This window comes from Mesoplodon mirus (assembly GCF_964341445.2).
Source record: "Mesoplodon mirus genome assembly, chromosome: 13".
NCBI lineage: Eukaryota > Metazoa > Chordata > Mammalia > Artiodactyla > Ziphiidae > Mesoplodon > Mesoplodon mirus.
Genome location: NC_138989.1, coordinates 27,496,186 through 27,516,694, shown reverse-complemented (window position 1 = coordinate 27,516,694; position 20,509 = coordinate 27,496,186). Strand labels below are relative to the sequence as shown.

The following is a 20,509-nucleotide window of genomic DNA, read 5'->3' as shown; positions in this document are numbered from 1 at the left end:
GGCGGCAGCTGGTGAGGCCCTGGGCAACCGTCACGGGAGATGGTGGCCCGGCCACCATGGACTGGAAAGACGTGATGCTGAGCCAGGCCACTGCAGCCTCGCCACCTCCCTGTCCACCGTGCAGGGCAGCACCGGCCCTGGGGCGCAGACTCTCTCCCTGATGGTGGACGTGCCCACGTTATGAGCGTGTGGAGTTTTTTTTAAACCAAAAACCCTCCGAGGAGATGTCACTTTAAAATCCAGGTCTGGGTTGTCATTGTCAAGACACCAGGCTCCTGGTGCCCTGCAGAGATGGGCACTGTCCATTGCACAGCTCTGGGGCAGTGCACCCCTTTGTCCTGTCATCTGCTCAGTGCAGACGCCCGAGCACCTGCCACGGGGACACACGTCCAGGGAAGGCCTCGAGCCTCATGCTGGACGCAGGTGGAGATGGGGCCCGAGAGGCAGAGGCCCGCAGGGACGTGGAGAAGGGGGCCGATGAGGCTGAGCTGGAGAGCCAGGTTGGCGGGTGGTCATGGTAGCAGGAGAGGGAGAATCTGCATGTGGTTGGCACACAGAGATGGTGGGGTCACCAGGCTGGAGTCGGGGGAGCGGGGGGAGAGCAGGCTCCAGGTGAGGCCTTGTGGCCTGCCCACCTGTTCCTGGGGGACAGACAAAGCTCCTCATGCTGGGGTGGCCCCTGAGTCAGGGGAGTTAAACAGTGACTTGTATTTTCTCCTGATGGCTTGTTTGAGCCCCCACCGTGGCCCTGGGGACACAGCTGCCTGGGCTGGGAGGGAGGAACCCCCTGCAGCACCTCCTCATGCCGTGCCACCTCCCCTAGCAGTTCTTGGTGGGAAGCGGAGGTGCCCATCTCCACTCCCAGCTACCCCACTGCTGACCCCAGCCAGGGCGGGGCAGGCAGGCAGAGCCCGGCAGAAGGGGTGCGTCTCTGCCATTTCAGTGAAGACTCAGTTAACTAACATCTAAAGAGAGTCCAGAGGTCACATGCACCCTAACGGAGGGCCTTGGGTCCTCAGATTTGGAGGGAGTCGGGGCGCCAGAGGCTCTCCCGGCTTGGCCCTCAGCTCCATGGAAAGCAGGGCACTTGGAGCGGGGCGGCCTGTGTGAGGCGTCCTGGAAGAAGGCGTGGGGCCCTGACCTCTTCCTTTGGACAGGCTCCCCTGGGGCCCCGGACCTTTTCAGGCTGTAGGCCCAGGTCCTCTCCACAGGCCTCAGCAGTGATACTCCCACTGCTGCCTGGTCCTCAAGGCATGTCCTCTTGTGCTTTGCAGCAAATGGCTTCCTTGGTCACAGAGCACATGGCGGTTCATGGCACCCGAATCCTGAGGGGCTGCACCCCCTTGAGGGTGGAGAGGCTCTCAGACGGGCGGCTCCAGGTCACCTGGGTGGACCTCGCCTCCGACAAGAAGGACACAGGCACCTTTGACACCGTCCTGTGGGCCGTAGGTAAGGATGCTCAGGACCCCATTCTCCTGCGCGCACTCGGGGACCAGGTGCTCCTACGCACACTCGGGGGACAAGGCGTGCCGCCTTCCCCTCCATTGGGCATCTTGGCCCCCTTCTTGCCACTCCTGGTGCTTGTCACCCTGCTGGCTCTGGGGTGGGGGCTGGATAAAGGCCATGGGGCGGCCCTGACCAGCCTCGCTCCTCCTCCGTCCGAGCACACTGTGCTCTCCTGGTCTTTCTTCCCCAGCGCTCCTCGTTCTGGAAATGAAAACCAAGGAAGAGCTGTGGATGGTGGGTCGCAGGCAGCTGGGTTTTCGTTGGGGAGACTAGTTAGTTCTACAGGCGGTTTATCGAGGCCTCGCGTACATTTCCTACTAACTTTAAACCTTGGTGTAGATGTGTTTTTTTAGTAAATTAGACTTGTTTTTCACCATAGCTTCAAGATAGTTGTTTATAACATACAAACGATAATGGAGTTTTTACCTTTTTTAAACTGTTTTAACATATAACGTACAATTTACTGTCTTAACCATTTTTAAGTGCTCAGTTCAGTGACATTAAGTACATTCACACACCACCCTCCATCTCCAGAACTTTTCATCGTCCCAAATGGAAACTCTGTCCCCATCAGATAACCCCCCACCCCCTCCCAGCCCCTGGCCCCCACCCTCCTACTTTCTGTCTCTGTGACTCTGATGACCAGGTCCCTCAAGTGAGTGGGACCCTACAGTGTTTCCCTTTTTCTGTCTGACTTACTTCACTGGCATCGTGTCCTGGAGGTTGTCCGTGTCGTAACCTGTGAAGGTGGGCAGTGCTGCATATGGCACACTAGGCTCATCCGGGCATTTGCCGGTGGACATTTGGGTTGCTTCTGTCTTCTGGGTGTCTTGGAAAATGCTGCTGTGGACAGTGGCACACAGAAGCCAGCTGCTGTTAATACGTGAACGTAATGGAGATGTGAATGTAATGGAGATGTGTAGCTTCTAGCCAGCTTCTCGTTGCTTCTGACGCGTACCCCTGGCCGCCTTCAGCTCTGTGGGTCATCTCGTGTTGGGAGTGGGTGTCCTCCCGGCCTTGCCAGAAATCACACTTTGCAGATTTGCAAAGGCAGCGTCTAGTGATAGGGCAGAGGCCCCGGGCCTTTCCCAGCAGGCGTGGGCTGGCCGCCACCCTGCCTCCCATTCCCTGAGAGGCATGGGTCCACCTGTTTGTGGGGGTGAAGGCCGAGCAAGCGTGACCATGCAGAAACGGCTTGTTGGTGACCTTGTCGGGCACACTCCCTCCCAGGCTGGGCCCTCTCTGCACCCGACTGCCCCCACAGAGAAGGGGAGAGTGGATGTGGGGGGCCCCTGCCAGGGCTGGGACGGTCAGCCTGGAGAGGAACGGGCTTTGAGGGTGGAGCAGAGAGTGCAGGCGCCTTGAGGGGCTCCCCACAGAGGGGCTTCGGGTCCTGCTCCCGAGGGCGTGTGGGCTCACCTGCCGGGACACCCACCTGCCTTGGTGCCTGTGGCCCGTGGGCTTGGGACCCTTTTTCCTGATCTGTCAACTTGCATTTTAAACGTAGGGATGGTCAGTGTCTTCATTCTCCCGTGTTTCCAGCCCGTGGGTCTCTTCGTGCTGAGCCCGGTCACTCGTCCCCCGTCTGGGCCTGGGCTCTGAGTCCGTGTGGTCATCAGACTTGTTATCCAGCTCCACAGCACTTGGCGAGTGTGCTGAGCCCTCAGAGGGCCTGTCCCCCAGCATTTGTCCACCCCGGCTGCCTAGGCCCCCGCGTCCCCGGAGGTGGGCCCAGGCAGCAGTGCACTTCTGAGAAGCTGAGATGCTCAGAGTAGCGGGAAATCAGAAAATGAAATAAACTCCAGAGGAGTCAGCGATTCACTTCTGAGGAACAAGGCAAAGATCTGAAATGCCCCGGAGTGAACTTACTGCCTCTTGACCAAAATCCACTAAATTACCAGAGGAAATGTTCTTGACCAAATTGTAAAAGTAAATTTTACGTAGGTTTATTTTGATGAACGCTACTCAGACCCAGAAATATAAACTGATTGTTATTAATTTAAAATCCGTTCTAACTGGCGAGGTGGCTGGTTCCCCCTCCCACTCGTACCCCCATCCTCCCGCTTGGTCCCAAACGCCTTTGTACTAAGGCGCAGGCCTGCACCCAGATGCCATCAGCTGAGCCCACGCTGCTGGCGGCAGCCAGAGGGCGAGGGGCCGGGCCCTCGGAAAGCCTCAGGGTCCTCCCAGCGTCCAGACGACCCTGGTGGGCGGCAGGCAAGGCCCTGGGAGCCCTCCCCAACTGGTTTTGTTTTCTGTATTTTCAAAAAGAGCATCCCCCAGACAGTCTGCCGGGCATGATTGATGCTGGGGGTGGAAGCTTTTCACAGTCCTTGGCCTCTGACCTTGCTTTCCGAGGCGGCGCTGTGGTGGCGGGTTCCTGGCACGCCTCCTGGGTCTGCACGGGCAAGTGCTGGCGGGGCCACTGCTCCCGCCGGGTTTTGTAAACATTCAGGAACCATTTCCCAGTTTAACAACCGGGAATGTTCTCTGCCCGTTTACCAGGTAAGCCTTGAGCCAAGTGTTATTTCTACTTGCAACAAAGGGTGATCCTGGAGGTCAAAATACAACGACCTGGGCAGCACGGCTGAGGAGGCAAAGAGCTCGCAGACTGTAGGTCTGCCCAGATGCCAGTGCTGCATCCACACCGGCTGGACTTGACGTGTTAAAAATGAAAAGGGAAAGATGCGCCTCGTGCTCTGTGGACGGTCCACGTGGACAGCCTTGGCCACAGCCGACGAGACTCACAGATGCGGGGATGGGACGTGGGCCCTGCAGTCTGCCAGCCTCTTCCTCAGTGCAGCCTTGATCTCCACGTGGTGGATTAAACACATTAGCAGCTAAAGCAGTTAATTGCTGTGCAGGGGGCCGGCTCATTGTTTGTCTGTGAATCACCCACCCACACCAGGTGTCTTAGATAACAGGCTGGGAACTCGCAGGAGGAGGATTTCCTGTCTGCAGATGTGCCGATTACGGTGCTGAGTGAAGACAGTCAGCCCGCCTGCCGCAGGCTCGTGTTCACCCGCACAGTTAACCACTTGTGGCCTGGAGCCTGGCTGTGGGGGGGTGGGGGTGGGCACAGGAGCAGGACTGGCTGGCCCTGAGTGGACACCTCCGAGCAGGAACCCTCAGCTTCTGTGTAGCTTCCTCTTGTTTTAAAGAATGGCTGGAGCACCATGGCCTCGGAAAAAACAGGAGCTGAAATGGTCCCGGGCCCCTCAGCATCTCCAGCCTCCAGGGAAGGATGAAGGCTCTGGCACGTCCATCCCTGGGCCACAGGAGTCCTGCCCAAGTTGGAAGAGCCCACCCAGGTGGCCGCTGTTACGGGGTCCAGAGTGCCTGCCTCGAGACAAGGCAGGGGGAGTCAGCCCCTGAAGCCATCTCCTCTTCTTCAGGCTTTTTCTTAGCAAAAAGCCATTGCCGTTTACCTGTGTCACGTTTAAGCCTCAAACGTGGGGAAAGGGAGCTCGTGAGACCTGGCTCAGGACTGGAGGCCAGCTTCCCAACTGCACCCAACGACCACACTGAAGCCCTCGGGCCCGAGGACACAGTGATGGGGGCCCGAGGTGCCCAGGATGCCTGCAGCCGGGACCCCTTCTCCGTCCAGAGCCACCTCTTGGAGGTTGGGGAAGAGCTGGCAGTCTGAGTGCAGATGCAGCCTGGTTGGGCCAGCCTCGGGCCAAGGCTACCAGACCTATTCCCTGGGACCGCGTCTTGCTGTGGCTGCGGGAGACCCCTGTGTGTCTGTGTTCTCTTAGGTGGGGACCCCACAGTGGCCTGGCTTTGCCCCCTGGGAGGGTCGCCCAGGGTGGGTCCCTGCCTCCCAGCACTTTGCCCGGGCTGCCTGTGCACCCTCGCTGCGGTCTGTCTGACCATAGCCCGTGCTCACCTTTCACACTCCTGCCGGCACTTAAATCTTCCCTCGTTACACGATCCCCCTGCTCGTCGGGAAGTGTGCTCCAAGGAGGCGTGAAATTGGAGGGAACGCCCGTCTTCCTGTAACGGGAGGCAAGGGGCATGGGAGAGGACGTGTGTCTGGTTGCGTCCCCGTGTGCTGCAGAGCAGGTAGCCATGACCAGCTGGTGGTTCTCCCAGTGTGACCAGAGGAGGCTGGACTGGCCCGGCTGCACCGAGTGCTCTCGGGCGCAACGCTGCCCTGGGTGTCCTGGGCAGTCGGCGCTGGGAGGGAGGGCCATCCCAGCTTCGAGGCACCTGGGCTCACACAGTGCCCCCGGGGGACTCCGGCCAGCAGGCGAGGGGCAGCTCCAAGGGCAGGGTGTTTGGACATCGCCTCCAAGGAGGAAGCTGGGTGTCTGCTCGTACGTGGGGTTCTAGTGCTCTCGTCATTTGTAGTAAGCACGGCAGCGAGTCACGCGGGTTTTAAGGAAGAAACTCTTACAAGGCAAGAGAATCACGAAGATGCGTATAAATGAATGAAAAGGGCAGTATCGGACATTCTCAAGAGGAGATACAGCTAATCTAACATGTGGCCAAAAAAACACCGAATTTTACTAGTAGTCAAAGAAGTGCAAATTCAATCCTCACGGTCCCCCCTCCATCGCCCTGCAAATGAGCAGATCCCACTGCCACTGAGGAGGGGGCAGCCCTGCCTGTGCCCCGAAGCTCCCCTGAGGATGCCTGGGGGCCCACCAACCCCATGCAGGGCGAGGAGCAGGCAGCCTGCGTGCCAGACAGGGCAGTGTGTGACCGTGACAGGCAGGGTGACCGGGACGGGCCTCCACCAATCGTGGGAGGAGCACTACCTGCACACAAGGTGCGAGGGAGGCAGTCGGAGGACGACGTGACCGTTGCCATGTAAGCCCAGCCTGGGCCTGAGCTGGCGCCCAAGCGACCAGCCACTCGGTACCCCCCTGGACCCCACACCCGTTCTCCATCTTCCTCTGGGGCTCTGGGCCTGAGCTGAAAGGGAGGGCATGACCCCCTGCTCTGAGCACGAGGGGGCAGCGTGGCAGAGGGCGTGGGCCTGTCCCTCCCTGTGTGACCCCTGTCTAGGACTTGCCCACCCCAGGCCTCACCCGCAAGGCCCAGCTTCCAAGCCCTGAGGTGCCTGCGGCTGCCCCTGGGGCTTTGCCTGCTCCAGTCCCTCCCTTCCTTCACTGTTCATTCTGGAAGCGTCAGTGGAGTGCCTGCTGCATGCGGCCTGTTCTTCACTGTACTGCCCCCCACCCCCCATCAACCATCCATTTATTCTTTTTACCAGTGGCCTGGCTCACACATCCCACATACTTTCCAAGTTCATGTATGCAGAACGTCCTAAAAAATCCTGGCTTCAAAATGGACTGCAGAGGCCACCTAACTCCAGCATATGTTACCGTCTCCTGTTACTACTTTCAAATTTATCTTTATTTCCTTCAGGATCTGGGATACGGTTTGCTGGCATCTGCAAGGTGTGTAGTTACCATGGTTACCACAGGCACAGGAGGAAGCACTCTTGACCTCCTGTGACCAGCCAGGCAGGGGTGCAGGGGGAGAGCCTGGGACAGCGTGGCCAGCATCAGAGAAGCTGGTCCAAGTGCTGCCGGTCCAAGTGCTGCCGGCTTTGCCCTCGGACTCTCCAGCCCCAGCCCAGAGTGTCACCGGGAGGCGCAGGGCCCGGGGCCCTGGGGAGGAACCTGAGAACTGAGCTATGAGCCCCTGCATAAAGGACTGTCGCCCACTAAGCCCATGCCCTCCAGTCCTGCCTGTGGGGCCAGCTCCTTCCTCTCTGGGAGCACAGTCCAGTCCCCTCCCAGGTGCCCACTGGGTCCCCAGGCACCTTGGCAGGATGCTGGGCAGGCGGCAGGTCCCACTCTGTACTCATGGGTCTCCATCACGACCATAGGGCCAGTACTGGTGCCGTCAGAAGGTGGGGCCCTCCTGGCCTGGTACTGCCCGTGTCCAATCTGACGGCGAAGGGCGCCAGCCCTCAGCCCCCAATTCCTGGGGCCGAGCTGAATGCAGAGGCCGGAGCCATCTGCTCAAGAAGCAGGCTTAGCTGAGCCTGTGTTTTGACTTCCCGCCAGGAGAGCAGCTGGAGACTTAAGGCTCCCCTTCCCGGGCTCCACCAGCCGCCACCCTGAGCCGTGGAGGCTGTGGGAACTGTGCCTTTGAAGCCATGCGTCCTGCCGTTGGGATCCCCCAGCCACAGTGACGGGGGCCACCCGCTGCCCCCCTGGGGTCGGGCAGGAAGAGCGGCCCTTGCCACCCTGGCTCGACGAGGCCACATCGTCTGAACCGGGAGAGAAAGGGTGGTGAGGCAGCTCAGCTGTGACGGGGCCCAGGCTGTGAGCACACGGAACCGGCAGTGCCTGGCATTGCCCCTCCTGGCCTCTCCCCCAAGAACAGGGTTCGTGCGCTGACTGCCTGCAAGGATGGGTGGGTGTGCAGTGCAGGCCCTGGAGGTCTCGGAGCTGGGGCTGCCCCGGGAGTGGGGGGGCGAGGTCGTGCACACTGTCTGCCTCCTTTGGGTCAGCTCGCGCGCCATGGGTGCCGGGGGAACGGCCGCTGCCAGATGTGGGGACACGAGGCCACAGCCTGGTGGCAGAGAGAGGTAAACCCACGTGGAGCGCCGTCCTGCCTCGCACAAGCTGCAGGAGGGGTGTCTTGGTGGGGGCAGAGGCCAGCCTGGGGGGCCACGTGAGGACCCTGAGACACCCCTGCTGGGAAATGCACACAGGGGATGGGGCACCAGTGTCTGTGAGGCCTGGGTCCTGTTTCCGACTTCCCCTTGGGCTGATGCCTTCAGAGGCTGCAAGGTCCTGTCGGGCTGAGCCTGTGGCCGTGCTGATCCTTCCTGTCCATCACTCCACCATGTGGCCTGGGGTACCTGGCACCTTGGAGTCCGGCCCCTTCAGCGGGGAGGGGCTTAGGGATCACAGTCTGGGGCTGGGGACACATCGCCCTTTCGTTGCTGCTGCTTCTACACCATTTCTGTGGTCAGAGCCAGGAGCCTTGTATTCTTAAAAAATCATGAATTTCCAATTCAAAGTTGACGTTACCGAGTTTGAACCGTCCTCTTTGAGTGGCACGTAGGGCCTGTTAGTATCTTCACTTGTGGGGACGTGACCCTCGGAGGTACAGTTCCAATGTGGGTTCGCAGGGTCTCCCGAGTTGTCTTTCCACGTGTTCTGTTACAATAGGCCCCTTTGTTTTAGGTTGTTTACAGGTTATAGGGATTTTTTCCACGTTTAATTTTACTTTTTGAATATGTGTATGTATAAACTGTGTAGATGATTTAAAGAAACAAAATTGTATCATAGGATGTGTTTAGGAGAGTCTTGTTGCTGACTCTCCATCCACCCCATTTCCTCCCCATTCCTGCTCCGTCCTTTCATTGAGTCTCTGCAGGTGTTTGTGCACATGTATACACACGTGTGTGTGTACGTACATACATGTGTGAGCACGTGTTTGAGGCCCTTGGCGCTGTTGGTGCTTTGATATCTTACCAATTCTAAGTGGACATTCTGAGAAGAGTTTTAAATAAAACAAGGAATCTCGGTCAGAACCACTAACGAAAACCTCCCAGTCTTGCTCTTTGTGTCCTTCAGGCCGAGTTCCAGAAACTAGAGGTCTGAATTTGGAGAAGGCTGGTGTGCGTACCAACCCCAACACTCAGAAGATCCTGGTTGACGCCCAGGAAGCCACCTCAGTCCCCCACATCTATGCCATCGGAGACGTGGCGGAGGTAAGGCCTGTGCCGCTGCTTCCCCCCACCCCGTCCCCCAACCCTGTACCCCCGCCTTGTGGCTCTCACGGGCTCTGCGCTGAGCCCCAGGAGGACTTGGCATCACCCCCGCCTCCACGCTCCTCCTCTCTGTGGACGGGCGGGCGGACAAGGGGACACCGTCCACAGATCCTGCCGTGAAGCTCCTCATGGGTCAGCTCTGAGGGATGGTGTCTGTTTGCACACCATGGAGCGGCCTTGACCTCCTGGCCTCGGTTTACCTCTGATCTTGGGCGGTCATCACCCCCATGAGCCCAGCTTGGGAGGCATCGGTCAGTGGCCCCCCGTACGGGCCCAGCAACACCGGGGGCTGCTCAGCTATGAGCCCCGGCGCCTCAGGATCAGTCGGCCTGTCCTGCACGCGTGCATCACGTCCCGAGGAGGGCAGCCAGGGCAGGGTCCCAATCATAGGCTGGGCCCCCAAACCTAGCAGGCCTCTCCACAGTGCCGCCACAAAGTGCCACGAACTGGGTGGTCAGAACAGCAGAATTTGTTCCCGCCTGCTCTGGAGGCCCAAAATCCGAGGTCAAGGCATCAGGGCTGCGCTCCCTCCTCTGGGGAGGACCCTCCTCGCCAGGTCCAGCTTCTGAGGCCCCGGGTATCTTCACAAGCATCTCCTCCGGGGCCTGCCTGTCCCTGGATTTAGGGCCGCCTGAATCCAGGCTGACCTCATGTCAATCCTCACTTTAATTACCCCTGCAAAGACCCCAACTTCCCAGGAGGGCACAGTCTGAGGTTCTGGGGGGACATGAGTTTGGGGGTGCTGTGAAACCCACCGTGTTGTTAGTTTATGTTCATTCTTCACACATTGAGTACCAGACACTTTTCTGGGTTCTGGGGTCACTGCAGGAATAGACAGAAGTCCCAGCCCTCGTGGAGGTGATGTTCTGTCACAGAGTTGACAAGCAAATGAGCTATTTCAGGTGTCAGGAGACGCTCAGTGTGGGGGTCAGAAAGGTGGCAGTCGTCATCAATGCTGTGGGACCGCCCCTCCCTCAGCCTCCCCAGCCTCTGCTGCAGCTTGTGATAGGTGGGGGGCTTCCAGAGAGCCTGGCACACAAGTGGAGACGGGCGGGGTGGGGAGGCCATGCACGGCTGGGCCTCCCTTTGTTCCCGAAGGGCCAGCCTGCTCATCTGGAGACAGTCTGTCCTGCACTACAGCCTGGCCCTGGTGTCCCCATTGTACTGGAGGGGCCGCCCCCGCTGTGGCCAGTGCTCAGATGGGAGCCAGTTGGCTGCCGCTTGAGCCTCGAGCCCCCCATGGACCCAGGCTCATGAGATGCTGCATGGGAAACCCCTGTGTTGCGACCACGGGGACAGCCCGCTGGGTGCGTCAGAGCTCCAGCCGCTCCCCCCCCGCTGGGTCATCTGGCCACCTAGTCGACCCATTGGTGTGGACAAGGCTTCACGCTTGCTCGCTGCCCTGGGGACCTGACCGCTTAGCGGGGCAGTGCTGTGTCTTAAAACACTCAGCCTGCTCCCTCAGAAAGGTCACTCTGAGCAGCAAGAAGCGTTAACCCCCAGGGGTCTGGCGAGGGGAGGCCGTGGTTCAGGGAGACCTCGTGTGCCGTGTGCCGTGTGGGCTGTGTCCCCGTTAGTCAGGCCGGTGGAATGCACGGGCTGCCTACGCGGCTTTATCGCTGCCGATCTCCATTCATTTCTGGAATGTCAAACAACATCTGCATTTCCTGCTGCTGCAGGGGTGATTGGCAGCCAGCCCCAGGCCGATGCGTGTGGGGACACGGGGGCTGTGCCACCCCCTGCTCCCCGGCAGGACACACCCTGGGGCAGAGGCCTCCATGGAACGGTGTCCGATCTGGGCTCGGTAATGGGCTTGACGTTCCAGACAAGCTGTGTGTCGGAGCCCACTGCTGCTCCCAGGGCCCGTCTTAGCCCGAATCCGTTAGTGCGAATGGGTAAATGGTGGCTGGGTCCCTTTTGAGCTTTGTTGTGGGGGCAGCTCTGCAAAGGCACTGACGTGAAGGAGGGGTCCTGAGAGAAGTCACAAGTGGGTACGGGCGGTATGGCCAGTGTGGCCGGGTTCGTTAGCGGCTCACCCCCTTTTCCAGGGAAGGGGCCGTGACCACAGGTGTCTCCCCCGAGCAGGACAGAGGGGAGCATGCGGGAACAAGCAGAGGCAAAATGCGTCTGGGGGAGACGTCCCACTGGGAAGGCGGTACCCCCACTGAGGGTCAAGCTGAAGTAACCCCGTGCTCCCACCTTCCAGGGGCGGCCAGAGCTGACGCCCACGGCTATCATGGCCGGGAGGCTCTTAGCCCAGCGGCTCTGCAGTCGGTCCTCAGACCTGATGGACTATGACAACGTGAGTGCCCCTCTCTTCAGACACCACTTCCAGCCTGCGGGAGCTGCAGCTCGTTCTGGGGGTCCACGTGTGTCTGTGCGTGCAAGCATGTGCGTGTGTGCGTGTGCGTGTGTGCCTGTGTGTGAGGTGCAGCCTGGGAACAAGAGAGAGGGTCTCCCGTCCAGGGACTAGCCTGCAACTACTGCTCTCGGTGTACCCCAGTGGGGTCCTCACTCTGGTGCCTGATCCTGGCCCACCCTCCAGGTCCCCACGACGGTCTTCACACCGCTGGAGTATGGCTGTGTGGGGCTGTCAGAGGAGGAGGCCGTGGCTCGCCATGGAGAGGAGCGTGTGGAGGTGAGTCAGGGCCCCGGGGAGGGGGCTGCCAGGACACAGGCCTGTGTGGCCCTCCACCCCATCATGGCCGTCCCCCACAGAGGCCCGCGGCAAGCGGGAGTGTTGGCGTCCTGCTTCCCGGGGCCTGCAGCTTGGCAGGGTGGGGCGTGGGGCCCGGAACGATGGCTGTGATGGGCTGGTGGTGCTGGCAGGCAGCCCCGGGAATGAGGGGGCCTTTGGGCTGCGGCCCACCTCAGCGGGGTGCATATCTGCCTTGACCTGAAAGGCTCCTCCTGCCCTCCGACCTCTGCTCGCCTCCACCCCTGCCCTTCTGCCCCCGCCTGGCCCTGTGCCTCCTCCATGAGTCTGGTCCTCATGGGCCTCTGACAGCCCAGACCCAGGCATCCACCCCGGAGGGAGGGCTTTGTCATCAGACGGGGGTTTCTCTGGGGTCTGCTTTGGCCACGGTGTGTGCCCCAGGTAGCCTGGTGGGCTGTGGGTGCTGTGGCAGCTTGCAGGCGGGCTGGGAGAAACCGGACCCACGTGGCCACCAGAGCGGCCAGGGGCCCTTTGGGAATGAGCGCCCCGGGCTCCAGTGCCTGCCCTGCATCCCTGCGCCCCGGTCCCCTCCATCAACGGCACTTTATTTGCTATTTTTGTTCGATTCATCACAAGTGCCCTGGGACATGTGTCCATGGCATTCCGTGATGTTGTTTTATGTTTCACAATGTTGAATGGTCAAATGCCCTTTGTTTGTTTTCTTTTCAATTCTGTCTTCGTTAGAACAATATTCTCTGAAGCTGCATTAATTAATAATGGCTGTGCAGCACATGTGAGGGCTCTGCTCATTTTTTACTCGGCCGCAGCCCCGAATGCGCTATCGGCCCTTCTCAGGCGCTGAAAGCCTTTGTCCAGCAGCTCCAGTGGGGGCCGCGCCCGCCCCGCCTCCTGGCTCGAGTGAGGGCCCGGCAAGCACCGAGGTGCCCGAGGGAGGCCAGATGGGCGGCCGGGCCCCCCTTCCACTGCCCGCGGTCGCCCCGTCCATTTTCTGCAGCGTCCACCTGGGCTGTGCTCCTGGGCGGTGCCTGTGCCTGCACTGAGCCTCCGGCTCTGGGGCAAGTCAGGGTGGCCAGTCTGGCAACCGTTCTGCTGCTGTAGTTCTTGGGGGTCTTGGGCCTGGTGGGAGAGGGTCTGTCTGCAGGGTGCCGTGCTGGGAGGAGAGGGGTGCCTCCGAGGCCAGCCGAGCCTTGTCCTTGCCCCAGACCACAACCTGCGGGCTGAGCAGGCAGTTCCGGCCCCCCCCTCACTGTGCCCACAGCCTGTCGAGCTATAAAATGCCCCTGGAGCTTATTTTGCTGCAGCCGCTGACCCAGGAATCCGTGTCTTGTCACCCAGGTTTATCACGCATATTATAAACCACTGGAGTTCGTGGTGCCTGAACGGGACGCGTCCCAGTGTTACATAAAGGTGAGCATCCCCGTGGGCCTGGCCAGGATGAGAGAGAGCCCCCACAGCCGCGCACGCCCCTGCTGACCGTGTGCCTTTCAGATGGTGTGTCTGCGGGAGCCCCCACAGCTGGTGCTGGGCCTGCACTTCCTTGGCCCCAATGCTGGCGAAGTTACTCAAGGATTTGCTCTGGGGATCAAGTAAGTCCACAGGAATGTCGGCCGTTACGTGACACTCAGGCTGGGGTCCCCCGACAGTCAGCGGCACTGCTGTCGGAAGTCTGCCGCATCAGGGTCACTCGTGGTCATGTTTTCAGAGATGGTCTGCCCAACGGGACGGGTCCAGTCGGTCACCTGAGAGGTGGCCATGTCCATCTCTGGCCGGGCCATCGGGGGGAACAGGTTTGTGTCCCCAGACAGCCCTGAGGGGCACGGTGGGTCTTCTCTGCTCAGAATGAGGGTTGGGAGCTGAGTGCCCAGGCAGTCAGGAGCAAGGCCTCGGCATCAAGTGTGCTGGGAGGGCCTCCCCGGGGGCATGTGTCCTGTGGGGCCGGTCCCAGCTGCAGGCTGTGCATGGCGGGGCCCCGGGGCCCGTGCTGTGGAAGCTCTGGTGGGGGTGGGTTTTTGGGTGTAAAGAGGCCAGGCAGCTGGTGAGGGGCTGTCAGAGGCAGGAGGGCTGGGGTGAAGCAGAGGGAGGGGGCTAGACTCAGAGAGGAGGGTGAGTGGGCCTGTGTCTGGTGGGCTGGGGGCAGCAGGAGACCAGGCCAGGCAGGTGGGAGGTGGGCCCGAGGTGGGGCTGCCTGGCTGCTGCAGGCTCGGGGTGTTTGCTCCAAGGAAGGTGGGGCGAGACCAGCATAGGTGTTGGCAGGTGTTCCTGGATGCCAGCTGGAGAAGAGAGGATGGGGGCTAGAGCTGGGGGACAGTGATGAGACCGTGACTTCCCAGCTCTCCCCCGTGTGTTGCCACCTGAGGATGGGGGCGGGGGGGGCACTCGAACACGCCTCCCTGCACTGACTCGTCCCCCGAATCCCCTGTCCCCGGTGTGCAGGTGTGGGGCCTCCTACCAGCAGGTGATGCGGACGGTGGGCATCCACCCAACCTGTGCCGAGGAGGTGGCCAAGCTGCGCATTTCCAAGCGCTCTGGCCTGGACCCCACCGTGACCGGCTGCTGAGGCTAAGCGGCCATCCCTAGACCCAGGGTGCTCAGCATGACTTCTGCCCCCACAGCCAGGCTCAGCGGAGGCTCAGAGCCAGGTATGCATGTGGGGTAGGTCCTATATTTAAGGGGAGTAGGGTGCCACTGTGAATTGCTCTCCAGGTACAGGAGAAGCTGCACCTGCCGAGAGGGCCCCACCCCCCACAGGGCATTCTAGACCCCAGCCGGGTTGCTGCTACTCCTCATGTGCAGGCGGTGTCTGGAGGCCGGGGTCACCCCGTAGCGCCTGTCCTGGGGGCGGGGGGGTTGGGGACTCGGGGTGTGGAATGTTCATTGGGCCTCCCTACCACCTGCCCTGCTCAGAACAGCCCAGCTCCTTTCTCTCTTGCCCAGAAGGTGGAGACGCAGCCTCGTGCTCAGAGCCACCCGCAGTCTGGTTCTGTTAGACTTTGCAAAGCCGGGCTGAGTGGGCTGCCCGAAGCCCCGGGGTGTGATGTTTGGCTTGAGCCTCATCTAGGAGGAAATAAGCAAGTCCCTGCCTCACCCCAGCCAAGGGGATGCCTGTGGTTGGGGCCTTTCCTCCTGTCAGCCTGAGAGGGGCATCCCCTGGCTGTCGGCCCCTCCTGGGTTGGGGTCCCGCAGGCCCTGGGGGACTGTGGAAGAGCAGTGAGCACCCACGGGATGCCCACAGGTGGGCGTGAGGGGCCAAGCCACGGCAGAGGATCAGTGGGCAGTGGGCCAGGCCCAGAGCCTCTCCTGGGGCACCCAGGGCACTGGCTCCTCCACAGCTCCTGGACAGGGCTGCCTCTGATGAGCTTTATCATTTCAGGGTGTTTCTAACAGTTATGCACGACCTGGTGGGGCAGGGCCACCTCTCAGCTGGTTTCTCCTCTGTTCCCCGAGAGTCCCTGTGTGCGGGCGGGTGTGGGGACGCGGGGCCACCCCATGCTGACCCCCATCCTCGGCAGGCAGGATGCTGGAGACCGAGCCCGGGCGAGCCGCGGCCCTGCCCAGTGCATCTGGACCAACCGCCGAGCGCCCTGCAGGGATGGCCCAGGCCTGCATCTCGCACCCCCACCCATGCCAGATGATGACGACTTGCTCAGAAACCCCCCGCGGGCTGCCCACGTCCGAGTCCACTGGCATTTCCAGGGCACAAATAAAGAGGGTGTTTTCCGGAAGCGTGCCCTGCCCATGATGTCCCCGACGCGCCCGGGGTGGCCAGCTGTCCATCACCATGGGGAATCCCTTCCGAGTCATGCTGTGCCGGGGTCAGCGTGCAGGGGGTCCCCAGCACCCCGACCCGGAGGACCCCGCCTTTCCTCCTGGAGCAGAGCCTCCTGGGAACGCAGGCTGTGTTCCAGAGCCACCTGCCAGCACCATGGCCGGTGACAGGAGTGGGATGGTGCTGAGGCCCTGTCCCCCGAATGTTCCACTTTCCCGGGGCCCCATCCAGCTCAGGCTAATCTCGCACATGGAGGCTGACGGGGAGGGAGGCCCCCGGCACCTGTCAGTCACCTCAGAGAGATGGCGCTGACAGCGATGGGCAGGGCCCAGCATTGTACTGGGGCTTTAGCAGCGGTTAATCTTGTGTCTTCCCTAAGAAAACATCACTTAGTCTGCCACCCCGGAGCCCTGGGTGGGACCCTGCTTGTCAGCGAACAAAGGAATGTCTTTGCGCCTTAATGGGCCTGCGGGAACTCAGACGCCGCTCGCGTGAAGCGTGTGCAGCGGCCCTCAGACGCCCCATTGAGACGCCAAGTGCCGGGAGGGGCCAGGCCTCTTGACAAATGCAGCGCGATCAGCCGTGTCCCGTTTAACGCCCGGCTGGTGGCCCCTCGAGGAGGTTCCCTCTGCGCTGGGCGTGGCCTCCCGGCCTTGGAGGCAGGGGGTGGGCTTTGCGGGGTCAGCTGACCGGGATGGGAGGGGGGGCCCTGGGCACTGGGATGGCCGCATTGGGCCAAAGAGGGACCTGAGGCGGTCTCGCGGCTTATTGTGATGCCGGGTGATGCAGTCGGGCTGGGAGCCCCACGCACCTGCCAGGCGGCCACCCCTTGTTGGTGGTCCCCCTGCAGCCCCTTTCCCAGGGCAGCCTCCATCCAGCTGTGCCTGCGACATCCTCTCTCTGGCCAGTTCAAGCAGCCTGTGTGGCCACCGAAGGGAGAACAAAGCCCCCACGGTGCTCGGGACAGCCCTGGGGCGCTGGACAGCCCTGGGGCGCCGCCAGTGTGGAGGCCCTTCCCCCACGCGGGGCTCACCCCCTCCCCGTCCCAGGCAGGGGCCTGGGCCTGTTCACAAACATCAGGAGCCACAAAGGGCCCCGCCATGTCCCTTGTGCCCCCTGCCCTGGGGGCTCCAGTGGGGTGGGGTGTGCAGACCCAGGCTTCCCTCGCTGACCCCCAGTCCCCCCACCCCTGCACTTGGGGAGGCACCCACTGTACTCTTGGGTCTCAGGCCGGAGCTGGGCACAGGGCATTCTGTCCTGCTTGTGTGTCCCTCGGGCCTGCCTGGCTCCAGGGTCGCTCACTGAATGGCCTGAGACCCCTCCCTGGGCAAAGCCCGGCTCCAATCCCTCCTCCCAGGGAGCGTAGGGAGGAGCCAGAACCCCACAGGCCAGGTGCTCTCCACCTGGGCCCAGGGCCGCCTCCTGCACCTTGGCATGTTTTTACGATGCAATGAAAATATGACTTTAATTCCTCGGATTGTTCTGTGTAACCTATAATGACCCCGCGATGTCCTGCACTCATCTGTGGCTGCGGGTTTTGCAGTGACGTGGGGGAGCTGCCGCTGGGGCCAGCCCACCCCTCCCCTGCCTCTCTCTCCGTTGGAAAGCCCTCTGCCGCCACCCCAGTCCTCCCCCAGCCCCCTGAGGTGCTGTCCCCGAGGTCCCGGGCCCCCGGGGAGGCGGATACACAGGGGAGGGTGACCAGTCGTCAAGGGCTGGGCTGAGGGCTGCACACCCTCCGGAGGCTGGGGGTGCCCCCCAGCATCCCACAGCCATGTGGGGACCCCCAGTGTTGCTGGGTGAGTAACAGGGAACACCCACCCCACACATGCCTCAGCCATAGTTTCACGCGGCGGCAGGCCTGGCTGAGTAGGTGACCGCCAGGTCCAGCCAGGGACCCTCCAGGCGGAGTTGCCCTGTGAGAAACAACCATTGTCAGGTGGTGCCAATAGGTCGGGGCATCTGTCCTGTGGCCACAAGCCAGGCAGCAGCTCAGAGACGTGGCTGGTGTCCTGGCCTGAAGCAGGCCCCAGTGCTGGGCCCAAGACCCTCACCCACCGCTCATTGCCTGACGTTGAGCTTCCAGGAGCTGATGCAGTGCAGGTGGCCCAGGGCCCTGCAAGAGGGACGCCGTGAGTAGGCGGGGCAGTGCGCTTGTCCAGAGGCCCAGGGCCACCAGGCCGCATGACTGAGCCCTGCGGACCCTGTTCAGGCTCTGGGCGCCCGGCCCACCCCAGTCAGGGCACCCACCACAGTGAGGCCTCAGTGCCCGGCACTCACATCACTCACGGAAGCATCTGGTTCTTACGAGTCCACCATGAGAGGCTCCTCCGTGGTGGCCGGGTCTGGGCCAGGCCACCAAGAGCCCCAGGCTGCCCCCACTCATCCCTGAGCCCCTCTGGGAGCCCAGGGCCCCTGGCTGCTCTCACCTGAGCCATGGCCTCTTCCTGCCCAGCTTGACCAAGCCTGCCCTGAGCTCCACTGCCCACCTCCTTTCAGGTCAGCGCCCACCGGTCCTGCTCAGCCCACCCTTGGGTCCTAGCCCGGGTGCACGTGGGGGGACGCTGTGGGCCAGTCACTGCCAGAAACAGTTTGGGGGATGCCCCCACGCCCCCCCGGGGCGAACAAGCCCAGCAGGGTGCCTGGGCCCGAGGTGGCCACATCCCAAACAGCCCCACGAGTGTCCCCTGCCCTGTCTCTGCTGTAGCGCCAAGGTCCCACAGCACATCCCTCTGCTGACCCAGTCCTGTCGGGAAACGTCTTTGGTGGAAGCGATGCCTGATCCCGATGGCCACAGATGGCACCCCCTTGGGCTGGTGCCATGGTGCCTGGGGACAGTAGCTGGGTTGTCCGCCCTGAGTAGCCAGGGTCCGGGAGGAGACCCGCTCCTGCTGATACACCGGATCTTTTGGGCAACACTGGGAGGGAGAAGACTGTTTTACAGATGCTGCTTCTTGGTCTGCAGGAGCTCGGCCTCAGGACAGGTGGGCTGTGGCCTTCAGACCTGGGTCTGACATCTGTTGGGGGAAGCACAGCCTAGTCTGCCCTGATGCAGACCCCCGCTCTCCCCATTTGCTCTCCCCAGGCTCACTCCTCCCCATTGGCCGGCCCTCCCTGCGGCCCAGCTCCTGGAGATCTCTCGGGTTTCTGGGCCTGCCCCGAGGGCTCTGGGAACCCTGCACGTCCTGGGCCCCAGCCAAGCACCTGTGCCTTCCCAGGGCCAGCAGAGCATCTTAGAGCTGAGCCCGCCTAATCCCAGCCAAACGTGGCTTATGGTGCTCGGGTGTCCCTAATCCCGAAACCCAAGCCCGGGTCCCAGCAGCCATACCAGCACCGTCCAAGTGGGCAGCAGGAGGACCACCACCCTCTGCGTGCCTGTTGTTTGGAGCCGACCACCACTGGGGACAGGGCACCCGCAGGGTGAACACCCAATCCTGATGAAAGCAGGTGAGCTCAGGAACCACCGAGCCCTTACTGCCTGGCTGGTCCTGCTCCAGCCTTGCCCCAGGGCTTCCCAGCGGCAACAGCAGAAGCAAACAGGAGAGGCAGGCCTGGCTCAAGCCTTGAGACTCTGGCCTCTAGGGTTTCATGGGACAGTGATCCAGCCTGCAGTTCCATGAAATTAGTTTTGCTAGGTTTTTTTTTTTTCCTAATAAATGTGGGATCTTTATGGCATAAAATTGATGATCAAGTAACACCAAAAGCTTGGGAATAAAGTGGAACCATGAGCAACAGGCACTGTGGCCTTGTTACGTAGCAGCTGGGGGTCAGGAGCCTGCAGGGCCCAGCTCCCTGCCTGGCCACCAGCCACTGACCCAGCCAGGGCTCCAGGCACTGGGCACGGCCCCCCACGGGCCCCCTTTTCATAATTATGTTATCGAGGCATGCAGCCCATGATGGCAAGAATGGCTAATGGCCCCTGATGGTCTTCGTATCTTTGAAGAATTTTCATACGCATAAGTTCCCCCAAAGCAGATGTAAGTGGCTCCTGAGCTACCAGGGTCAAGATGTGGGACAGAACAGGAGGCAATGGAAGCAACATCTGGACGTGTCTTCTTTGGGCCCCCACCTGACAAGTGAGAAGGCTGATGCCCAGACCCCCAGGTGCCCCGTGGGGCATGAAGTTGCGGCCAGGCCCCTGCCTGTGGGAGAGGGTGGATGGGAGGCGAGCCCTCTGCGGCCTCAAAGGCGCATTGTCCTGCCCCGGTGGCTGGAACTGGGCCGGGTGATTATAATAATAACGTCCTGACGCTCAGCAAGCGGTTGGGTTTCCATAGCTCAGGGAGTATCTGGTTTTCAAAGGGGAGACATTGTACAAGTGGAGTGTTGTTCACATCAGCCGTTCTCTGCAGGTCAGAGGCCCGCCCGGCGCCTGCCTCCTCCCAGAGGTGCATGCCTGGGCACACCGGGCGAGGAACTGCACCGGGAGGCCCTCCCCACCTGCCCTACAGGGCTGCGAGGACCAGGTCCTACCACGGGGAGGCAGAGAGTGGGATCACTTCCCCCACGGCACACGCCTGGCCCTTAAGCCTTTGCCAGACTGTGCCTCCACCTTCTGCCTGGCCAGCCCCCCTCCTTGGTTATGATTCAGTGCCAGGCTCTCCCTCCAGGAAGCCTTCCTGGAATGGTGTTTCTCTCTTGCCCTAAAGGAGCCTCCCTTCCTTGTGTCTCTGTCCCCAGCATGGTGCCTGGTGTGTAGTAGGTGCTCGAGGCACAGCTGTTGATGAACCTGGGCATGAAGCCTTTACGTTGTGTTTTCCGTCCTGACAGGTCCAAGGAGCCTGCTTTGCAAGGTCTGAGCTCCACATACCGTGTG

At 61.5% G+C, this 20,509-nt stretch overlaps 1 protein-coding gene across 6 annotated transcripts in view; it reads left to right on the top strand.

Annotated features, from left to right (window-relative positions):
- The window catches only part of TXNRD2 (thioredoxin reductase 2), a 34,618-nt gene extending 18,969 nt beyond the window's left edge, over positions 1 to 15,649 (top strand). Inside the window, exons 11-18 of one of the 6 annotated variants that reach the window (XM_082641289.1) lie at positions 1,275 to 1,449; positions 9,054 to 9,190; positions 11,457 to 11,552; positions 11,796 to 11,888; positions 13,263 to 13,334; positions 13,416 to 13,513; positions 14,361 to 14,566; positions 15,441 to 15,649. In XM_082641289.1, the coding sequence (XP_082497415.1) occupies positions 1,275 to 1,449; positions 9,054 to 9,190; positions 11,457 to 11,552; positions 11,796 to 11,888; positions 13,263 to 13,334; positions 13,416 to 13,513; positions 14,361 to 14,484 (795 nt within the window). In that variant the 3' untranslated portion in view covers positions 14,485 to 14,566; positions 15,441 to 15,649. Of the gene's footprint in view, positions 1 to 1,274; positions 1,450 to 1,696; positions 1,952 to 3,013; positions 3,504 to 9,031; positions 9,191 to 11,456; positions 11,553 to 11,795; positions 11,889 to 13,262; positions 13,335 to 13,415; positions 13,514 to 14,360; positions 14,567 to 15,436 lie in introns of those variants that run through there. The other 5 variants (XM_082641288.1, XM_082641293.1, XM_082641290.1 and 2 more) reach the window with 5 other exon arrangements.
- Positions 15,650 to 20,509: the final 4,860 nt, after the last annotated feature.